The following is a 21,426-nucleotide window of genomic DNA, read 5'->3' on the forward strand; positions in this document are numbered from 1 at the left end:
AAACAGAAAAACACAAACTGTAGGAAAAAGACTATGCTGGGCAAAGAAGACTGTAAAAATATTAATTTATACCCTCAGAACGATAAGAGAAGATGTTTCAGCTATGAAACAAGGGAGGATAGTATAAAACATATTTAGAGAACAAAAACAAGCTCTTGAAAATTAAATCATGAAGGGAACACTGTAAAATAATGTCAAAGAAATCTCGCAGAAAGTAGAGCAAAAAGACAACCTGAAAAATAGGAGAGAAAAAAGAGATAAGGGGCAGAGGGATTGCCATTTTTTCCCATCAGAAGCTTTGTAAAATTATATTTGACTCTCTAAATCAGTGGTTCTCAACTAGGGAGAATTTTGTGCCCTTCAAGGGAGAGATTTGACAATGCTTGGAGACATTTTTGGCTGCCATATTGGGGCAGGGTAGAGAAGGGCAGTGCTACTGGAATCTAGTGGGTAGAGGCCAGGGATGCTGGTAACCATCCTATAATTCACAGGACATCCCCAACAGCTAAGAATTATCCAGTCCAAAATGTCAATAGTGCTGAGGTTAAGACACCCTACCTTAAAGTATGTACATGTGTCAACCTGATTTAAAAAATAACCACACAAACACACATATAAACACAAAATAAAATAAGATAGGTTAAAAAATCATGGCAAAGTAAAAGAAAATCCTTCAGTTAGGGGAAAAAAAAACAAGATGACAATTTAGAAAACTAAAAATGTAATCATTCAAAGAAAGCTGAAGAGGCACTCAAAATTTAAGGCAAAACAACCAATCAAAACTTCAGCTTTTTCAGAAGGAAAACCTGGAGGTTTTCAGTGTTTAAACTTCAACTTCAAACACAGAAATATTCACATAGATATGGGAAAAGCAGCTTGGCAGGTGAAATAATAAATTACAAACAGTGATGAATTGTGGGGAAAAAAGGAAATTCAAGTAATCAGAGTCCAAAAGAAAAAGTTCACATGCTTCCCACTGGTTCATTGTTTTATAAAAATGATTAATGTGGCATTGGGGGACAAGAACCCAACAAACAGCTGAACTTGTTAGCATGCTTCCAATGTTCAAGAGTAAACTATTTCATTAAAAAGCTAAGGGAAAGGATCCAGAGATATTTCAATGCAGATGACATGTGGATTAATTTGCAAGTCTTTCTAATTATTTTTCTAATTATATCAGTCATTTATATTTGAGAGCCTAGTGTTTAAAGGATAGTCATCCAAAAACATGTATGAGGAAAAGAATTATAGCTGAGATGCAGTCCTCTTAGGAGTAGCAGGATGGAGGGAAAGAGCAGTTTCTTTATTTTATCCCTAAAACCTATATAAATAACATCTACATAGGCAAGATATGTCCAAGATGGTGTCATGGTTATACCCTGAACTTACCTCCTCCTAAGGGCATACCAAATCTACACCTACCTATAGAGCAATCTATTCTGAAGAACTGAGGGCTGACAACATCTGCACAACAAAGGATAGAGGGACCACAAAGAGAATGGCAGGAGAGATGGAAGAGAGACAGAAACCACAGAAAACCCACCCCTGAAGCCATGAACTGCAGTGCTATAAACATTCTCCAGGATAGATTACATTAGGCCATAAAATAAGTATCAAAAAATTTAAGAAGACTGTATCAAGCATCTTTTCTAATCACAATGGGATGAAACTAGAAATCAATCGCAAGAAAACTGGAAAAAAACATAAATATGTGGACGCTAAACATCATGCTATTAAACAACCAATGGTCACTGAAGGAATCAAAGAGGAAATTAAAAAAAATATATACCTAGAGGGAATCCTGGGAAGATGGCGGCGTAGGAGGACACTGGGCTCACCACGCGTCCTGCTGATCACTTAGATTCCACCTACACCTGCCTAAATAACCCAGAAAACCGCCAGAAGACTAGCAAAATGGAGTCTCTGGAGCCAAGCGCAGACGAGAGGCCCACGGAAGAGGGTAGGAAGGGCAGCAAGGCAGTGCGCGCTCCACGGACTGGCGGGAGGGAGCCGGGGCAAAGGGGCAGCCTGCTGGCCAAGCAAAGCCCCCGAGTCTGGCTGGCAAAAGCGGAGGGGCCAGACAGAGTGTGTTCTGACAGCAAGCGGGACTTGACATCTGGAAGGTTATAAGCTAACAGCTCTGCTCAGAGAACGGGAGGGCTGGAGGACAACAGGAGGGAGAGTTGTTGAGCCCCGGATGACAGAGCTCAGCTTGGCAGGGAACAAAGACGCTCACCAGCGCCATCTCCCTCGCCCATCCCCCAGCCAAAATCCCAAAGGGAACCAGTTCCTGCCAGGGAACTTGCTTGCTCCTCGCAAACACCCAACGCTGTGCTTCTGCGGATCCATCCCTCCGGCGGGTCTGACTCCCTCCCGGTGCCGCAGGGCCCTCCTGAAGTGGATCTCCAAAGGAAAAGCGAGCTGAGCCTGCCCCTCCCACCCCTGTGCACCTTGCAGATCCACCCCAGCTAATACGCCAGATCCCCAGCACCACAAGCCTGGCAGTGTGCAAGTAGCCCAGACGGGCCATGCCACCCCACAGTGAATTCTGCCCCTAGGAGAGGGGAAGAGAAGGCACACACTAGTCTGACTGTGGCCCCCTCGGTGGGCTGGGGGCAGACATCAGGTCTGACTGTGGCCCCACCCACCAACGCAAGTTATTCAAGACAGCACAGGGGAAGTACCCCGCAGTTCCCCACCACTCCAGGGACTACCCAAAAGGACGAAACGGAAGAATTCCCCTCAAAAAAATGTCCAGGAAATAACAACAGCTAACGAACTGATCAAAAACGATTTCAACAATATAACAGAAAGTGAATTTAGAATAATAGTCATAAAATTAATCGCTGGGCTTGAAAACAATATAAAGGACAGCAGAGACTCTCTTGCTACAAAGATCAAGGGACTAAGGAACAGCCAGGAGGAGCTAAAAAATGCTATCAATGAACTGCAAAATAAAATGGAGACAACTATGGCTCGGATTGAAGAGACAGAGGAGAGAATAGGTGAACTAGAAGATAAAATTATGGAAAAAGAAGAAGCTGAGAAAAAGAGAGATAAAAAAATCCAGGAGTATGAGGGGAAAATTAGAGAACTAAGTGATGCACTAAAGAGAAATAATATACGCATAATTAGTATTCCAGAGGAGGAGAGAGGGAAAGGTGCTGAAGGGGTACTTGAAGAAATAATAGCTGAGAACTTCCCGGATCTGGGGAAGGAAAAAGGCATTGAAATCCAAGAGGCACAGAGAACTCCCTTCAGACGTAACTTGAATTGATCTTCTGCACGACATATCATAGTGCAACTGGCAAAATACAAGGATAAAGAGAAAATTCTGAAAGCAGCTAGAGATAAACGTGCTCCAACATATAAAGGGAGACCTATAAGACTCGTGACCGATCTCTCTACTGAAACTTGGCAGGCCAGAAAGGAATGGCAGGAGATCTTCAATGTGATGAACAGAAAAAAATATGCAGCCGAGAATCCTTTATCCAGCAAGTCTGTCATTTAGAATAGAAGGAGAGATAAAGGTCTTCCCAAACAAACAAAAACTGAAGGAATTCGACACCACTAAATCAGCCCTACAAGAGATCCTAAGGGGGTCCTGTGAGACAAAGTACCAGAGACATTGCTACAAGCATGAAACCTACGGACATCACAATGACTCTACACCATATCTTTCTATCATAACACTGAACGTAAATGGACTAAATGCGCCAACCAAAAGACATAGGGTATCAGAATGGATAAAAAAACAAGACCCATCTATTTGCTGTCTACAAGAGACTCATTTTAGACCTGAGGACCCCTTCAGATTGAGAGTGAGGGGATGGAGAACTATTTATCATGCGACTGGAAGCCAAAAGAAAGCTGGAGTAGCCATACTTATATCAGACAAACTAGACTTTAAATTAAAGGCTGTAACAAGAGATGAAGAAGGGCATTATATAATAATCACAGGGTCTACCCATCAGGAAGAGCTAACAATTATAAATGTCTATGCACCGAATACGGGAGCCCCCAAATATATAAAACAATTACTCACAAACATAAGCAACCTTATTGATAAGAATGTGGTAATTGCAGGGGACTTTAACACTCCACTTACAGAAATGGATAGATCATCTAGACACACAGTCAATAAAGAAACAAGGGCCCTGAATGATACGTTGGATCAGATGGACTTGACAGATATATTTAGAAGTCTGCATCCCAAAGCAACAGAATATACTTTCTTCTCGAGTGCACATGGAACATTCTCCAAGATAGATCACATACTGGGTCACAAAACAGCCCTTCATAAGTATACAAGAATTGAAATCATACCATGCATAGTTAAAAAAAAATACCTAGAAACAAATGAAAATGGAAACACAATGGTTCAAAGTCTCTGGGTTGCAGTAAAAGCAGTTCTAAGGGGGAAGTTTATATCAATGCAGGGCTACCTCAATAAAAGAGAAAAATCTCAAATAAATTATCTAACCAATGCCTAAAGGAACAAGAAAATAAAAGAAGAAACAAAGCCCAAAGTTAGAAGAAAATAATAAAGACCAGAGCAAAAATAAGTGAAATAGAGGCTAAAAAAAAATCATAGGAAACATTAATGAAACTAAGAGCTGGTTCTTTGAAAAGCTAAACAATATTGATAAACCTTTCGCCAGACCCATCAAGGAAAGAGAGAGAGAGAGAGAGAGAGAGAAGACTTAAATTAGAATTAAGAGACAAGGTAGAATTGACAGCACAGAAGTATAAAGGATCAAAAGAGACTACTCTGAAAAATTATATGCCAACAAATTGGATAACCTAGAAGAAATGAATAAATTCCTAGAAACATATTGTTTCCAAGACTGAATCAAAAAAGAAAATCTGAACAGACCAATTATCAGTAATGAAATTGAATTGTTAATTAAAAAAAAAAAACTTATAACAAACAAAAATCCAGGACCAGATGGCTTCACAGGTGAATTCTACCAAACATCTGAAGAAGATTTAATACCTACCTTTCTCAAACTATTCCAAAACACAAAGAGGAAGGAAAACTTCCAAATTCATTCTATGAGGGCAGCATTACCTTTATACCAAAATTGGGGTGTGGGGGGGAAACCCACTACAAGCAAAGAAAATTACAGGCCAATATCCCTGATGAATATAGATGCAAAAATTCTCAACAAACTATTAGCAATTCTAATTTAGCAATACATTATAAAGGTCATCCACCACAGTCAAGTGGGATTTATTCCAGGGTGTGAGACAGGTTCAATACCCACAAATAAAATAAATCAAGTTGTTGGATCAAGACAACACATTAATGAAATGAAGACTAAAATCATATGCTCATCTCAATAGATGCAGAAAAAGCTTTGACAAAATCCCAGCATCCATTCATGACAAAAACTCTCAACAAAATAAGTTTAGAGGGAAGCTGCCTCAACATAATAAAATCCTTATATGAAAAATCTATAGCTAACATCATATTCAGTGGTACAAAATTGAAAGCATTTCTTCTGAGATCAGGAACAAGACAAGGATGTCCACTCTCACCACCTTTTCCAACATAGTACTGGAAATCTGAGCTGCAGCAATCACACAAGAAATAAAAGGCACTCCAAATTGGTAAGGAAGAAGTAAAATTGTCACTATCTGCAGATGACATTATATACAGAAAACCCTAATGAGTCCATCAGAAAACTATGAAAATAAAGGAATTCAGTAAAGTCACAGGATACAAAATATAAGAAATCCCTTGCATTTCTGTACACTAATAACAAAGTAGCAGCAAGAAAAATTAAGGGAAAAAAAATCACATTTGTAATTGCACCAAGAAGAATAAAATGCCCTGGAATAAATTTAACCAAGTAGGTGAAAGACCTATACTATGAAAACTATAGGACACTGATGAAAGAAAATGAAAACACAAGGAAGTAGAAAGATATCCTATGCTCATGGACTAGAAGAATTCATATTGTTAAAAATGTTCATACTACCCAAAGCAATCTACAGATTCAGTGCAATCCCTATCAAAATACCAGTGGTATTTTTTACAGAACTAGAATAAGTAATCCTAAAATTTATATGGAACCATAAAAGACCCTGAATACCCAAAGCAATTTTGAGAAAGAAAAATAAAGTTGGAGGTATCACAATGTCAGATTTCAAGATATACTACAAAGCTATAGTAATCAAAATGGTATGATACTGGCACAGAAACAGACACATAGATCAATACAAAAGAATGGAAAACCCAGAAATACATCTATGCTTATATGGTCAATTAATCTACGACAAAGGAGGCAAGAATATACAATATGGAAAAGACAGTCTTTTCAACACATGATGCTGGGAAAATTGGACAGCTACAAGCAAAAGAATGAAAGCAGACCACTTTCTTATACACAAACATAAACTCAAAATGGATTAAGGACCTGAATGTAAAACTTGAAATCATAAAACTCCTCAAAGAAAACATAGGCACTAATCTGGATCTGTCTCCTCGTGCAAGGGAAACAAAAGCAAAAATAAATGAGACTATTATCAAACTAAAGAGCTTTCGTGCAATGAAGGAAACCACCAACAAAATGAAAAGGCAACCTTACTGAACGAAAGAAAATATTTGCAAAAGGTATATCCAATTAGGAGTTAATATCCAAAATATATAAAGAAGGCATACAACTCAACACACACACACACACACACACACACACACACACACACACAATCTGGTAAAAAAAAAAATGGCAGAGAACTCAAATAGGCATTTTTCCAAAGAAAACATACAGATGGCCAACAGACATGTGAAAAGATGCTCAACATCAGTCATCATCAGGGAAATGCAAATTATAACCACTAGGAGATATCACCTCACATCTGTCAGAATGCCTAAAATCAAAAACACAAGAAACGACAAGTTTTGGTTGGAGAAGATGTGGAGAAAAAGGAACGCTGGTGTACTGTTGGTGGAAATGTAAATTGGTGCGGCCACTGTAGGGAACAGTAGAGAGGTTCCTCAAAAAATTAAAAATAGAAATACCATATGGCCCAGTAATTCACGGATGCTTACCCAAAGAAAATGAAAATGTTAATTTGAAAAGGTATATGCACTCCTGTATTTATTGCAGCATTATTTTTTTAATGTTTATTTCTTTTTGAGAAAGAGGGAGGGAGGGGTAGAGAGAGAAGGCGGAGGAGGGGGGGGCGGGTGGAGACAGGGGATCTGAAGCAGGCTCCACACTGATAGCAGTGAGCCCGATGTGAGGCTTGAATTCACAGACTGCAAGATCAGGACCTAAGCCGAAGTTGGATGCTCAACCGACTGAGCCACCCAGGCGCCACTACTGTAGCGTTATTTACAGCAGCCAAGATTTGGAAGCAACCTAAGTGTCTATCAGTAGACAAATGGATAAAGATGTGATACGCACACATGCACACACACACACACACACAAACAAATCTGATCAAAAAACGGGCAGAGGAGTTGAACAGCTATTTTTCTTTTTTTTTTTTTAATTTTTTTTTTCAACGTTTATTTATTTTTGGGACAGAGAGAGACAGAGCATGAATGGGGGAGGGGCAGAGAGAGAGGGAGACACAGAATCGGAAACAGGCTCCAGGCTCTGAGCCATCAGCCCAGAGCCTGACCCGGGGCTCGAACTCACGGACCGCGAGATCGTGACCTGGCTGAAGTCGGACGCTTAACCGACTGCGCCACCCAGGCGCCCCTATTTTTCTAAAATGACATACAGATGGCCAACAGACTCATGAAAATCTGCTCAACAGCATTCATCATCAGGGAAAAGACTATCAAAACCACAGTGAGATATCACTTTACACCTACCAGAAAGGCTAGATTCAAAAAGATAAGAAATAACAAGAGTTTGCCAAGGATGTGGAGAAAAGGGAGCCGTGGTATACTGCTGGTAGAAATGTAAATTGTTGCAGACAGTATGGAGGTTCCTCAAAATATCAAAAATAGAAACACAATATGACCCAGCAATTCCACTTCTGAATGTTTACTCAAAGAAAATAAAAACAGTAATCTGAAAAGATAAATATCCTTAGCAATGTTAAGTGTCAATCAACAGATGAATGGATAAAGAAGATGGGATATATATTGCAGTGGAATGTTAATCATAAAAAGAATAAAATCTTGCCATTTGTGGCAACATGGATAGACTCTAGGTTATTATGCTAAGTGAAGTAAGTCAGAGAAAGACAAATACCATATGATTTCACTTATATGTAGAATCTAAAAAAATAACACAAATGAACAAAGAAACAACAGCAGAAGCAGAAATAGACTCATGGATAGAAGGGACAACCAAATTGGTGGTTGCCAGAGGGGAGGTGGGTGGAGGGGTGGGTGAAGTGGGTGAAGGGGCTTAAGAGGTAGACTTCCGGTTATAAAATAAATATGTCATAGGGATGAAAAGTACAGCAGAGGAAATATGATCAATAATATTGTAATAATACATGGTGACAGATGGTGACTATACATCATGGTGAGCACTTTGTGATCTATGTAATTTCTATGTTGCACACCTGAAACTAATATAATATTGTATATCAATTGTATTTCAATAAAAATTTTAAAATCCTGGAGAGTCATAGAGGTAGAAATGGCCAAGTGTAATGCAAAAGAGAATGAACACATAGGAGAGCATACAAGCCACCACACAATCCCTTAGAAGAGCAGGCAATTAAACAGTTTTTTTCCTAAAAAAAACCCAATCTCTGTACATAAAGCTGTTGTGCTTAATAAAAATTCAGATCAGGATAAAATTAACCACAGTGACAAAACTGGAAAACCACCTCAAGTATCAAGTTATATCAGACTTTGTTTTTCTTTTCCTGTTAATTAATATGGTGTTAAGATCAGTTTACCCAGTCAGTGCTGTGAAGAAAAAAAAACAAAGAAATTTATTGAGAGACAATGATCAGAAGAATGTCTCTTTCTCAAAGCAGCCACGTCATTTATACCCAGTGGAGATATAAAAAGTCAACCAATGCAAAAATCCATTCTTAACCCGCTGGAACCCAAATATGCCAATGCCTATGAGCTATGCTGGACACAAGACATTAGGAAATTTCCAAGTCCCCCTATGGAATAATAAGGACATATTCAGTCCCTTCATTTATGAAAAAGTGTAAACACTTTTTCATAAAAATTAAGACATACTCTCTTAAGCTAAATGGGTATTAAGCTAAATACCTCATCAAAAGCAGTTTAACAAAACCTTAATAGCGAAGAACAAGACGCCAACGGGCCTTAGGCTGCACTAAATCTGCCAGGGAGACAGGATGAAACTGACCATATTTTCCAGTGCAAATTTTTGACTACAAGGATTCCTATAACAAAGTCTTATTTCCAGTGTTAAGAATGAAGGGGCGCCTGGGTGGCTCAGTTGGTTAAGTGTCTGACTTCAGCTCAGGTCATGATCTCTCACGGTTCATGAGTTCAAGCCCCACGTCGGGCTCTGTGCTGACAGCTCAGAGCCTGGAGCCTGCTTCAGATTCTGTGTCTCCCTCTCTTTCTTCCCCTCCCTCACTCACACTGTCTCTCTCTCTCTCTCTCTCTCTCTCAAAAATAAACTTTAAAAAAAAAAAAAAAAAGAATGGTACGTTGGCAGCCAGAATGGGTGAACTTGTTCACTAAGAGCATATACGTCTTTGCCTTCTTGCTGGCATTGAAGGAGGAGTCATATATCCATTTCCTTCCCCAGGTATGCCTTAACAACACACACACACACACACACACACACACACACACACACACACACATTTTGCAAGTCTTGAGGAACATTTTGCAAGTCTTGAGGAACAAGTAACAAGTCAAATGAGTATAAAAGCATGGGAAGGACTTCCCAAAGTAGCCGAGGTTGTAAGACCTTGGAATCTAAGATGCTCACCGTTTTGCCTCTGGCTCCTTTGGGTCCAGTTTCTCCTGGACCACCACGGTCCCCAGTCTCACCCTAATTAAGTTCAGAAAAATAAAATGGTAATTAAAATCCAAGAGCCACATCTCAATGTGTTTTTAAACAGATTCCAACATGAAGACATTTTTCATATACATTTTAATCTTCAAGAGTCTTCTCTGAAGTGTCTGCCCTCCCCCTCCTCCTTTCTCCCCTCCCCCGTTTTATGGCTCTCTACACAGCACAGGCCTGCTTCATTGTTTTACTCTGCCTCCCTCTTTCCAGCCACAACACAGTCAGCTCAGAGACATGAACTGTCCGTGCTTTTTATTCTGCTCCCTGATCGAATCACAGAACTTGGCATTTACTGAACTCACTAAATGTTTCTAGCAAAAGTGAAAGCTTTAAGGTAGAGGGCATCATTACTAACTTATTATCAGAAGGTGATTTATAATCACATTGGAAAAACCGAGCCAGGTGAAGGCAGGTTTTGGGTTTCTTTACAATTTACTTTCCTTTGAGCCAAGAAGAAAACACATTATGATAGAGGGGAAGGAGTCCATGTGAGAAGAAAAATAAAGGTGATTTTTTTCCCTTTACTTATGAATTTAAAAACTAGAAATGAAATTTTAAAAAAAAGCCTGCTTCTCTCTCTCCCCCCTTTTCCTCATAAAGGTTTCTTTTTATTCATTGATCATTATTCTTCTATCATCCTAGGATACATTTCACAGCCTCAGGAGTATTTCTGATTGATCTCTACTTAATATGAAGTGCACGGTACCTTAGGTCCACTTTCTCCAGGAAATCCTTCTTGCCCCTATAATTAACAGTATGGAAAATTAATATACGTATCACTGATGTAGGTTTGCCCTGACTTTGATTTTGCCTGCTGCCTCATTTGGTTTTAGTATCTCTGAATCAGCCAAGGGCCAAAACAACTATAAATGAAAATGTACAACATTACTTGAGAAACTAGCTCCAATTTCTAAATTAAACTGTACCAAAATATCATGACAACCTAAGTGGATAAATGCACACATCTGAGGAATTATAAAGCAGCTCTCCTTCTACTGGAGATACATAACAGATAGCTGGTAATATGGCCGAGTGTCTCTGAAATAGTCCTCTTAGAACATATTTCAATGGAGAAATTTGGGAAACCTAGAGTTTAAATGTGATCATTTGTTTTCTGGTTCCCTGTTTACCTTACTTAGTCCATAGACTATAATTGAGGATGTCTGATAATCCCCACTTGATGAAAAAACAATGATTTAAACTGAAGTTTATTTTCTGATTATTAAATGTAGTATCTCCTCAAACATATATAAAATAGAAAAGAATGGAAAGAAGAAAAATTACTCAAATCTCACTACCCAGAACTAACCGTTAGAAATGGTTTGCCCTGTTTTCTTATTTTTAGGGCGCCTGGGTGGCTCAGTCGGTTAAGCATCCACCTTCAGCTCAGGTCATGATCTCACAGTTGACGAGTTCGAGCCCTGCGTCGGGTTCTGTGCTGACAGCTCAGAGCCTGGAGCCGGCTTCAGACATGTGTCTCCCTCTCTCTCTGCCCCTCCCCTGCTCATGCTCTGTCTCTCTCTCTCTTGCTCTCAAAAATAAACATTAAAAAAAGTTAAAAAAATATTTTGTCCTATTTTATTATTTTTTTAATTAAAAAAATTTTTTAATGTTTATTTATTTTTGAGAGACAGAGCACAAGCAGGGGAGGGGCAGAAAGGGAGAGAAACACAGAATCTGAATCAGGCAGGCTCCAGTCTCTGAGCTGTCAGCACAGAGCCCGATGTGAGGCTCAAACCCACCAACTGTGAGATCATAGTTTGAGCCGAAGTCGGCGCTCAACAAACTGAGCCACTCAGGTGCCCCTAGTCATTTTTTCTTTAAGCCCTTCAAAATGCATTTTTTAGCATAACTGGGATAAGTATTCTTTTCTAATTTTTTACATAACTACATACTTCATATATATTCATTTTAAAGAGGGTGAATATTCTAATGCTATTAGCTACTTAATATTTCTCTTTTATCAGATATTGAGATTGTTTTCAATTATTCTGTAAAGAAAATTTCACTGGAAATGCCTCATTCATTAGTGATTTTTTTTTCAAAGATATTTTAGCTTTTTAGGGTTTATTTTTCCAGACAGTCTCTTGAATCATTCCTAGTGGGATTTCACTTGGAATTAATTGATCCTTTATAATGTTTTAGACTTTCCAACAAGACTTTGGTATGTCTCCATTTAGTAAAGTTTTATATTTCAGTAATTATTTGTCATAGGTCTCAAATATTTTGCAGAAGGGATATTCTTAACTACATAATGTTTTTGTGGATACTGTTATTATGATTTCTAGGTGGTTATTATTTATATACAGAAATCACTGGTTTTGTAAATTTATCTTACTTCCAGATCCTTAAATATTCAAAATATAAAGTTATAATTCTGATACAAAGTTAAAAGTTTTTATTTTTGAGTTATTGCTTGGCTCAATGCACGTTAAAAAAGCCCCGTGAAATGTCTCACTAATGGTTAAACAGATTACGAGAACAAATTTGGGAATGCCTCCCTGAGTAAACTCGAGCACAGAGCTGCTAAGATTAGAGGCACTGTTCAGGCTGTAAAAAGTCAGGCCCTGGCCGCACATCTCTACAGAGAACAGAAAATTAATTTCAAGTTTCAATTGTTGCCTGTGCCTTAAACCATCAAATTGTATTTTCTTCTACCACATTCTCCAAGGGATATCAGCAAATAAGTTATCAAAATCCATCTCTAAATATCCAAGACTGCCCTATTCACTGCTTTTTTTCCCTCTTAAATGTAACAAAACAAAACAAAACAAAAAAAACCAACAAAACTAAAAAAAGCACAAAAAATAAATGAAAATTTTCAGCTTCCAGTCAATATGTCTTACCTTTGCTCCTTTCCTTCCAATGCTGCCATAACCTGGAGGGCCATCATCGCCCTGTAAACAAAGGCATTAACTACAAACATCCCAGACTACAGACTGGAGGCAGGCTTATCCACAAGAAAACAAGACACGCGGTTTTTGGTTTGATTAGGAGAAGTTAGGAAGCAGGATACTTCCTCTGGAGCTGGCCACTGACATTTGGTGATAGTAGCACTAAAGATAACTCTCAGTGACAGATATAGACCGTGCACTGTCCCTTAGTCTCACTTGTTTCATCTGTAAAGTGGAACTAAAAGTTATAACCACTCATGATGTTATTATGAGGACCGAATGAGAAAATTTGAGGCATACAGTCATGTCAATAAAAGGAGGTAGTGGTGCTTCTGTTTAACACCTGTATTTTTGACACCTCAGCTCTAATCCATTTTCAGTTTGCTAGATGAAAATAAGGCCTTCTAAATTCTTAGTCAATGGCTACTGTCAGACCCTTGCAGAAGGTCTTTGCGACAAGTCCTGAGCTCTGGGGGAGGGTGGGCTGGGTTTCTGATGAACAGGTTCTGATGGGCGGAAAGGATAGAAGAAGGGTTACGGGGATGCTCAAGACACATTTTTGTCCAGTTTATCATTTGGTTTTAAAAGCATCCTGGCCAGGGTGTTTGGTACGGGCAAGTGGCCACCTTAGGAAAGGAACTAATCCAAGTTTAGGATAATATCTCAGTTTCTGGAAAGCTAAAAGCTAGACTTGGGTGGTATCTTTAATACATGCCCCAGAGAACCATACGTGATATCTATTGAAATAAAAGATTCCAAGGGCCACGTCAAAAGTAGGGATCAAATACAAACCGGCAAGCCTCGAGGACCGGGGAGGCCAATAGGTCCTCTTTCTCCCAAATCTCCAGGTTCTCCCTGTCAAACAAAACAGTGAAATGTGTCTTTGTCAGGCTTGTTATTATTTTTTTATAAAGGAAATGAGCAGTGACGGTACTAAGATAATAGTTAGTTATACAACTGCATCCATGTCATTGTACCGAACACAGTGACAATGGCTTTGTGGTCAGGACTGCGAGTTGTATAAGCAATGCAAGGAATTGGCTGTTGTTGGCTAGTGAGGTCTCCTACATTGACGAACGAAGTCCCAGCAAGACTGATACACTGTTTAGTGCAAGTTGCCATCTTGGCAGCTCAGTACCATGAACCGCACCCTTGGAAATGTCTTACCATGAGTCAAAGAAGAAGCTCTGTACTGTTTTAAAAAATTAACAAAACTGTTTTCCAAGATGATCCATCAAATCATCTGGCTGCTGCAAAGACAAGAGACTTCTTAATCTAGTTTTAAGTGCTAATCAAGATAACCAAGTTAGCACGACATTCATGGCAATTGTTTCTGACTTCTGACTAGTAGACCATCTACTGTGGGTTATAAATCAATCTCAGGATTATGTTGAGTAAAGTCCAGCTACTTGGGAAAGTTAACACAGCTCTACAAAAGAAGGTTAACTCCTTTTCTTAAAAAAAAAAAAAAAAAAAAAAAAAGAAAGGAAAGAAAAAAGATGTTAGATTTTAGATTTACATAAATGGCAAGGTAGTACAGAGAGTTTGTATACACTCCACATCTAGCTTCCCCTATTGTTAGCATTATATTAGTTACATTAGTAGGGCCCATTTATCACAATGCATAAATGAATACTGATTCTTTCTTATTAACTAAAGCCCATACTTTATTCAGCTTTTTTTTTTTTTTTTAAGTTTTTACCTAATATCCTTTTTGTCTTCCAGGATCCTATCCAAGATACCCTATCATGTCTTAAGTTCCTTTAGACTGTGACACAGTTTATCGGATTTTCCTTGTTTTTGAGGACCTTGATGGTTTTGAGGAGTACTGCTGAGGTATTCTGTAGAATGTCCCTCAACTGGGGTCTTTCTCATGATTACGGTGGATTTTATGGGTTTAGGGGGTAAAGATCACAGAGGTAAAGTGCCATTCTCATTAAAACATAACAAGAGGGGCGCCTGGGTGGCTCAGTCGGTTAAGCATCCGATTTCGGCTCAGGTCACGATCTTGCGGTCCGCGAGTTTGAGCCCCGTGTCGGGCTCTGGGCTGATGGCTCAGAGCCTGGAGCCTGTTTCCGATTCTGTGTCTCCCTCTCTCTCTGCCCCTCCCCCGTTCATGTTCTCTCTCTCTCTGTCTCAAAAATAAATAAAAAACATTAAAAAAAAAAAAACATAACAAGAGAACATTCTATCAACATGGCTATCACTATTGATGTTAACCTTGACCATTTGGCTGAGGTAGTGTTGGTCACGTTTCTCCACTATCTAGTCATTCCCTGTCTTTCCCATAATGTACTCTTTAGAAAGGAGTGTGGAAATGTACCCAGCCCACACTTTGGGAGTGGGAGTGGTTAAGTCATTTTTAAAGACAGAAAGGCAACCAGTTAAGTGTGAGAAGTGCAAATGGACAAATGTCCACTAGCACTGAACTCAGAGTAATACAGAGTTGGGTTCCATGGCTGGGAAGCAGAAGATCACCTTTCTTTCAGGGTAGTGGTTCTTAAAGTTGGCTCTGGGGCCACCTGCCTCACAACTACCTCAGGTCCACATGCAAAGGAAATTCCTGGACTCCACTGGTATGGTCTCTCGTATTAGAGCCCAAGAATATGCCTATTTAAATAAGCTTCTCTGCTGATTTTTTTTTTTTTTAATGTTTATTTTTGAGAGAGAGCGAGCGAGCAAGCATGAGCCAAGAAGGGGCAGAGAGAGAGATGAAAACAGAATCTGAAGCAGGCTCCAGGCTCAGAGCTGTCAGCACAGAGCCCAAGGTAGGGCTGGAACTCACAAGCTGTGAGATCATGACCTAAGCTGAAGTTGGACGCTTAACTGACTGAACCACCAGGTGCCCCTCCGCTGATTCTTATACACAGTGAAATTTGAGAACATCTGCTTTAAGGTACAGAAACAAGGGAAGCCAAATGGCTTGAACGGGGTCACTTTTACTATTGGTACAGTCAGGTGTTGAGCCCAGAATTAACCAGTAAGTTGCTTGTGTCCCTGGGTACTTGGGCTTATTGTTGTAAGGTAGGAGTAAGTGTTCAGGGCTCATCTCAGTTAACAATGAATCCAGAGGACTCAATTTATCTTGGGACTTCCCAAAGGATTTGGGTTTGCTTTGAGGGTACTTATTTCCAAATTCTTGGCTCTTCGTCTTTAAAAGTCCCTGTTATTAATAATGATCTTTTGGGCACAGCTACCCTGCTCCTATCTATCTCCTTCCACACTCTCACCTATAACTGGCCCAAGGAGCTCTCCATTCCTGCCGACCTATCTCCTGGTCCCTTTTGTTTCATCCAATGGATTGCTTTCTTCTCACAAGCAAACCTCTATGCATCCATGAAGCTGCACACAAACACACATCCTACCTCATTGTAAGATAATTGGTTCTCATCAGTGACACCACTTCCCCTGCAACCTTCCCCAAGGGCAAGAAGGCAGCATTGTTTCTGTTCCAAACTTTCCTTTCCAGAGCACTATTGCTACACTGCATGCTCTAGCAATCCTTTCCTGTTGGAGTTGATTATCCCTGTCATCCACATATCTCATATTTCGCCCTCCAGTCAATAGTCCTTACAACTTGACCGCTGGCCTCCATCACTTCAGCCCTTCTTAGCAGTTCTCCATAACAAAGCTAGCCTCTCTTCTCATGTTCTCATTCTCACCCTCTGTGTCAAGAAATTTCCCCATTAATTACCTACTCTGACATCTTCAATCTTCTCCTTTCTCTCTGCTCAGACGGTCTCTCCTATCATTGAAAACAAATACCCAGCTTCAATCAGTCCTATACTGGTGGTTAATACCCTCTCCCTGCCCCCAAGTCTTGCTTCTTCAAAGAGTAGTTTATAGCCCTGAATCCATTTCTTCCTCTCCAATGCATTGTTCAGTTCTTTGTAGGCTATCTCCCTTTCTTTCCCCTTCTCTCAAACGCTACATTTCAAACTATTTTTTGGAGCATCTTAGCTACCAGAAGCAATGGCTTCTTCACTCCCCTTATCTATTCTGCACTAGCTGATACAATTGACCTCTCCTTCTTCAACTCTTCTTCTCAGCACCCAGTGTGCATTTCTGTTTCTTTCCCCTCCTTTCTTTTCTTTCAACATTTTTTATTTTATTTTATTTTTGGGACAGAGAGAGACAGAGCATGAACGGGGGAGGGTCAGAGAGAGAGGGAGACACAGAATCGGAAACAGGCTCCAGGCTCCGAGCCATCAGCCCAGAGCCTGACGCGGGGCTCGAACTCACCGACCGCGAGATCGTGACCTGGCTGAAGTCGGATGCTTAACCGACTGCGCCACCCAGGCGCCCCTCTTTCCCCTCCTTTCTAATGACTGTCTCCCCTTACCCTTCTTACAAATAGATACCACTAAGAGTCTTTTTAAGAATCCAAATGCCTCTGAAACCTACAACTCTGACCAGCCATAAACTCTTTCCTCTATTCCCCAAACCAAGTGGTTCCCTTCACTCCTACACTGCCCTTTCTCATGACTTTCCTGCTTTTGGGATGGTGCTACACGCATGCAGGAAGCCCACAAATCACGTAGCCCTCTTCTTTATACCTTAGTTTCCTACTAGAAGAGTCTTCCAGAATCATGATGAGTTCCTCCTGTCCTCACCCTGTTACATCATCCAATTGTTGCTTGTCTTAGAGACTATGAGAACGTACCCACTAGTCTCCTAGCTTCCTATCTCTCAGCGTTCCAAATATTTCTACACTGAGTGTCCTATTCAAAATCCTCCCAAGTCTGGCTGTGTTCATACACTCCATTAAAAAATTATAAATAGCACTGTACTTGCTACTTAACAAAGCAAGTGACCACAGACTTTGTCTTTTATGTGCCTACCAGACAGGATCATCTTCTTCCCCAAATACCCACTTCCCAGGATTTCCCAACCCTGTGCTTTTCTTCACGTGATTTCTTCTCCCTGAAACCCTCCATGCCTCCTCTCTGCTTACCAAAGTCTTTATTATCTTCTAGGGTCTGCTCCAAGTCTGTATCCTCTATGATGCCTCTTTCCCCAGCCCAGAAATACTTCTACAAACACTATATTTTAACCTCCATTCTCAGACCCATATCCTGGACTACTTTATGTCATAGATTATTGTCTTGAAAATATTCTAAATTCTGTGGGGACTGACTCCATGTCATCTTTATTATACAACCCAGAAATTCTTTCATTAAGCAAATATTTTCTAAGCAATTATGTGCCAGGAACCGTTCAAAGTACTAGGGATGCATCAGTGAGCAAAATAGTCAAAGAGCTCGACTCTCCTGAAACTGACTTTCTAGTCCAACAGAATGCCAGTACAGTGACTTTGTCTTTAAAGGTGTTCAGCAAAGGTTTACATGCATGGGAGGAAACAAATAAGGAAGAAGAGAGGAGAGGAAGGAAAAAGAGAAGGTCAAAGGAAGGCCTGTCCCAGAACAGTCCGCCTTCCCTGAGGTTCCCCCAGGCTAAGATTGGGTGTAGCCCCTCATGAAATTATGCTGAGCTGGAATCCTTGACCTCATTGTCGTCCACACCCACGTCCTTAGATGTTGTTGGCTCTCTAAGAATTAAGCCAGGGTGTAGGGGCAATAAGATATTCTCCTTTGTGTTGAAAGGGCTCTGGCTAATACAACCAGACACACTTACTTTGAGGAGAAAACCTTAACTTTAGTGGGCTTAAAGAATGTGACCTACTTTATTTCCTTGGCTTCCCAAATGGCCTGGACTCCCTGCTTCTCCTCCTGGTCCTGGAGGCCCCTGAAACAAAACAAGGATTGCAAATATAGCAGAACATAAAGCAACTTCCCCTTAAACCCTCTGTGTCTCTTCTAAGAGGAAAATGAACCACAGATGGGAAAAGAATTATGGCTTTACTGATTTCTGCTCTGGAAAAAAGTATCACAGCTGTCAAATAAAAACTAGTAAATAAAAGAAAATTAATAAAGTAATTCATGCCAGATGTGGCCTAACTGATCATGCTTCCTTGTGAGTCTTCTTTTCCAAAGAGATTTTACATTCTCACTGTTTTGCTTTTACAGCAGATGTTGCTAAAATGTCTAACATTTAAAGAAGGCATTCCAAATGACATTTGTCTTTAACTGTATTCTGTCTGGTTGTTTTGCTAGAAAGCATTTTTTTAAAGGTAAACATATATTTATTTGCAACTAATATAACTTGTACAAACAGAAAGTTCAAGAAACTTCCCACCAAATAATTAGCATTAATAACAAGATATGTTCAGGTGTACCGGATAAATGTTCTGAAATAGTTTTCCCTTCCCTACTGATAAATTAGAAAGGCAAATGTACATAAATCCCCATTTACCGTTAGAAGAAAAAAACTAAAATATTTAGAATTTAACAAGAAAGATAAAGACCCATATAAAGAAATCTTTAAGATCTTATTGAAGAACGTAACAAAAGTTAAACAGGTGGATAAATATACCACACGTCAATATGGAAAATCTGTTTGATATAATAGAAGTTTCTTTAGCATTCTAGAAAGCATGTTTTATTGGAATAGCTTTAGAACTAACCATTTAAAAATCCCAATTCAGACACAGCCCAACTGCCTTCCCATGTTACTAACACTTGGGATCAAATTTTTCCTTTGGGATATCCAAACATATGGCAACACAAATCTCTTTTAGTTAAAATGTTTACATAGGTACTTGTAATAATTCCAACACCAATGAATGGAAATCATTTTCAAATTTCTTTTTTGCCATGGTTACTGTAATTTAAAAATAAACAAACCATATCTGTGTAGTAAGCATGCTACTTAGCAAATTTTGTTCAGAAAAAAAAATTATGACATTAATCTTTTTTATCTTGAAAAAATTAAGGATGTACTAAGTTGGACATAAAAAATTTCCTAATAGGAAAGACTGTTAAATAGTATATTGGTTACCAGGGAAGATGATAACAATCTTTCCACAATCTTCGTTTTTTTCTCCTCCCTCTCCCTTATTTATCCTAAAAGAAGAATCTCAATTTCACTTTCCATAGCTGTCAATCCTTTCCCTTCTAACTCTCAGTCCTACCACTTCATGGAGCTAGCTCCCGTGACATCCACGGGATGTTTTCTGTTCTTACCTTAGTTGATTTTGATCATGTATTCTTTGAAACTTTTCCATTAAGTTCTGTAACACTGGTTACCATGGCCTTCCTGGTCCCTCTCTGGCCTCTTCTTAGCAAACTTCAAAGACTCCATTGGCCTCTTAAATCTCCATGTGCCCTGAGGCTCCTCTGATCTTATTTTCTCATTTAATCCTCTCTTCCTGAGTGATTCCCCCATAGATTCACATATCACTTTACAAAATAACCCCTAAATATTTGGATCTCCAGTTCAGACCACTCAACTAAACGCCAGACCCATAAGTTAAAATGTCTATTGGAACTGATTACCAAAGATAATTAGATTTACTGCAAGTCATACTTGGGTTCATTCTCTTTATTAAGGAAGCCCAAGGTGGAAACTAGGAATCATCATAGACCCCTCCCTTAGCTTATCTCGCAAAACCTATCAAGTACAAGTCCTACAGATTCTATACCTTTCTGTATACATCTCTCTTCTGTTCCTATTGCTATCATCTATCTTCAGGCCTTCCTGCATTCTGTCTAAATTCCTGGATTCCCTGATTGCAGCCTGGGCTCTCTCTAATCCATTCTTCATGACTTTTCCTTTGGATTTAAAATGTCAGGCTAATGCTGCCACCTTTTCTGAAATTCTGAATAGCTCTCAGAATAAAGTTTATGGTCTTTATTTATTAATACACAAAATCCCTCAAAATGTTGGGACTGCATGTCTCCATTGTCATCTGTGACTACTTCAATCACTGTATGTTTATGCTTAAACCATCTGAAGTCACCAAATACTTCTTGTTTTATATCTCCACACTTGTGCAAGTTCTTCCCTTAGCTGGTCCATTTTTCCATCTGGAGAGAGGTACAATCTCCCTGTTCTGAAAATCTTATTTTTAGCATCACTGTTTCAAGAATACCTGAACCCCCTGGCTATACTGGGTCTCACAGATTCCTTTACTCTGTATGTAGTTCTTCATTCATTTCTTTCTCTCATCCACTAGATACTAGCCTGTACATTCCTTGAAGGAATATACCCTATTGACTTCATATCTCTGGAATTTTGTCTCTAGGTACTTAGTACAGTACCTAGGTACTTAGTAGAGTACTTAGAACCTCTCAATCCACCCATTCATTCATCTATCCATTCACCTCTCCAGGAAAATCCCCCAAGAGGGATGAAATAATGTGTTTAACTTGATTTTCCGTATGAAATGTTTGTGTACTTCACAGGACGATGAAATAAAAAGATTTCAACTATCCTTGACCAAAGGCATAAATTGGAAGTCTGGCCTAGGAGTTCACTTTCTGTGCTTCCTTCAGACATAATGAGCTCTATGAGATGAAATAAGTTCAGGGAGATTACTTCATGTGTAGTCACTTTGAGCACACACGAGCACAGTGAGAGATTATCTTGTTTGAAAGCCCTCCAAAATGGGATGGATGGGCAAATGGAGGGACAGAGGGATGGATGGATGG

At 39.5% G+C, this 21,426-nt stretch overlaps 1 protein-coding gene across 1 annotated transcript in view; it reads right to left on the reverse strand.

Moving 5' to 3' along the window:
• COL6A6 (collagen type VI alpha 6 chain) overlaps positions 1 to 21,426 on the reverse strand; it is a 171,547-nt gene that overhangs the window by 43,542 nt on the left and 106,579 nt on the right. The window contains exons 24-28 of the mRNA XM_043595423.1: positions 18,560 to 18,622; positions 13,670 to 13,732; positions 12,830 to 12,880; positions 10,690 to 10,725; positions 9,903 to 9,965 (exon numbers count right to left, since the gene is read on the reverse strand). Of these exons, the coding sequence (XP_043451358.1) occupies positions 9,903 to 9,965; positions 10,690 to 10,725; positions 12,830 to 12,880; positions 13,670 to 13,732; positions 18,560 to 18,622 (276 nt within the window). The remainder of the gene's footprint in view (positions 1 to 9,902; positions 9,966 to 10,689; positions 10,726 to 12,829; positions 12,881 to 13,669; positions 13,733 to 18,559; positions 18,623 to 21,426) is intronic.

Source organism: Prionailurus bengalensis, chromosome C2 (genome assembly GCF_016509475.1).
Source record: "Prionailurus bengalensis isolate Pbe53 chromosome C2, Fcat_Pben_1.1_paternal_pri, whole genome shotgun sequence".
NCBI lineage: Eukaryota > Metazoa > Chordata > Mammalia > Carnivora > Felidae > Prionailurus > Prionailurus bengalensis.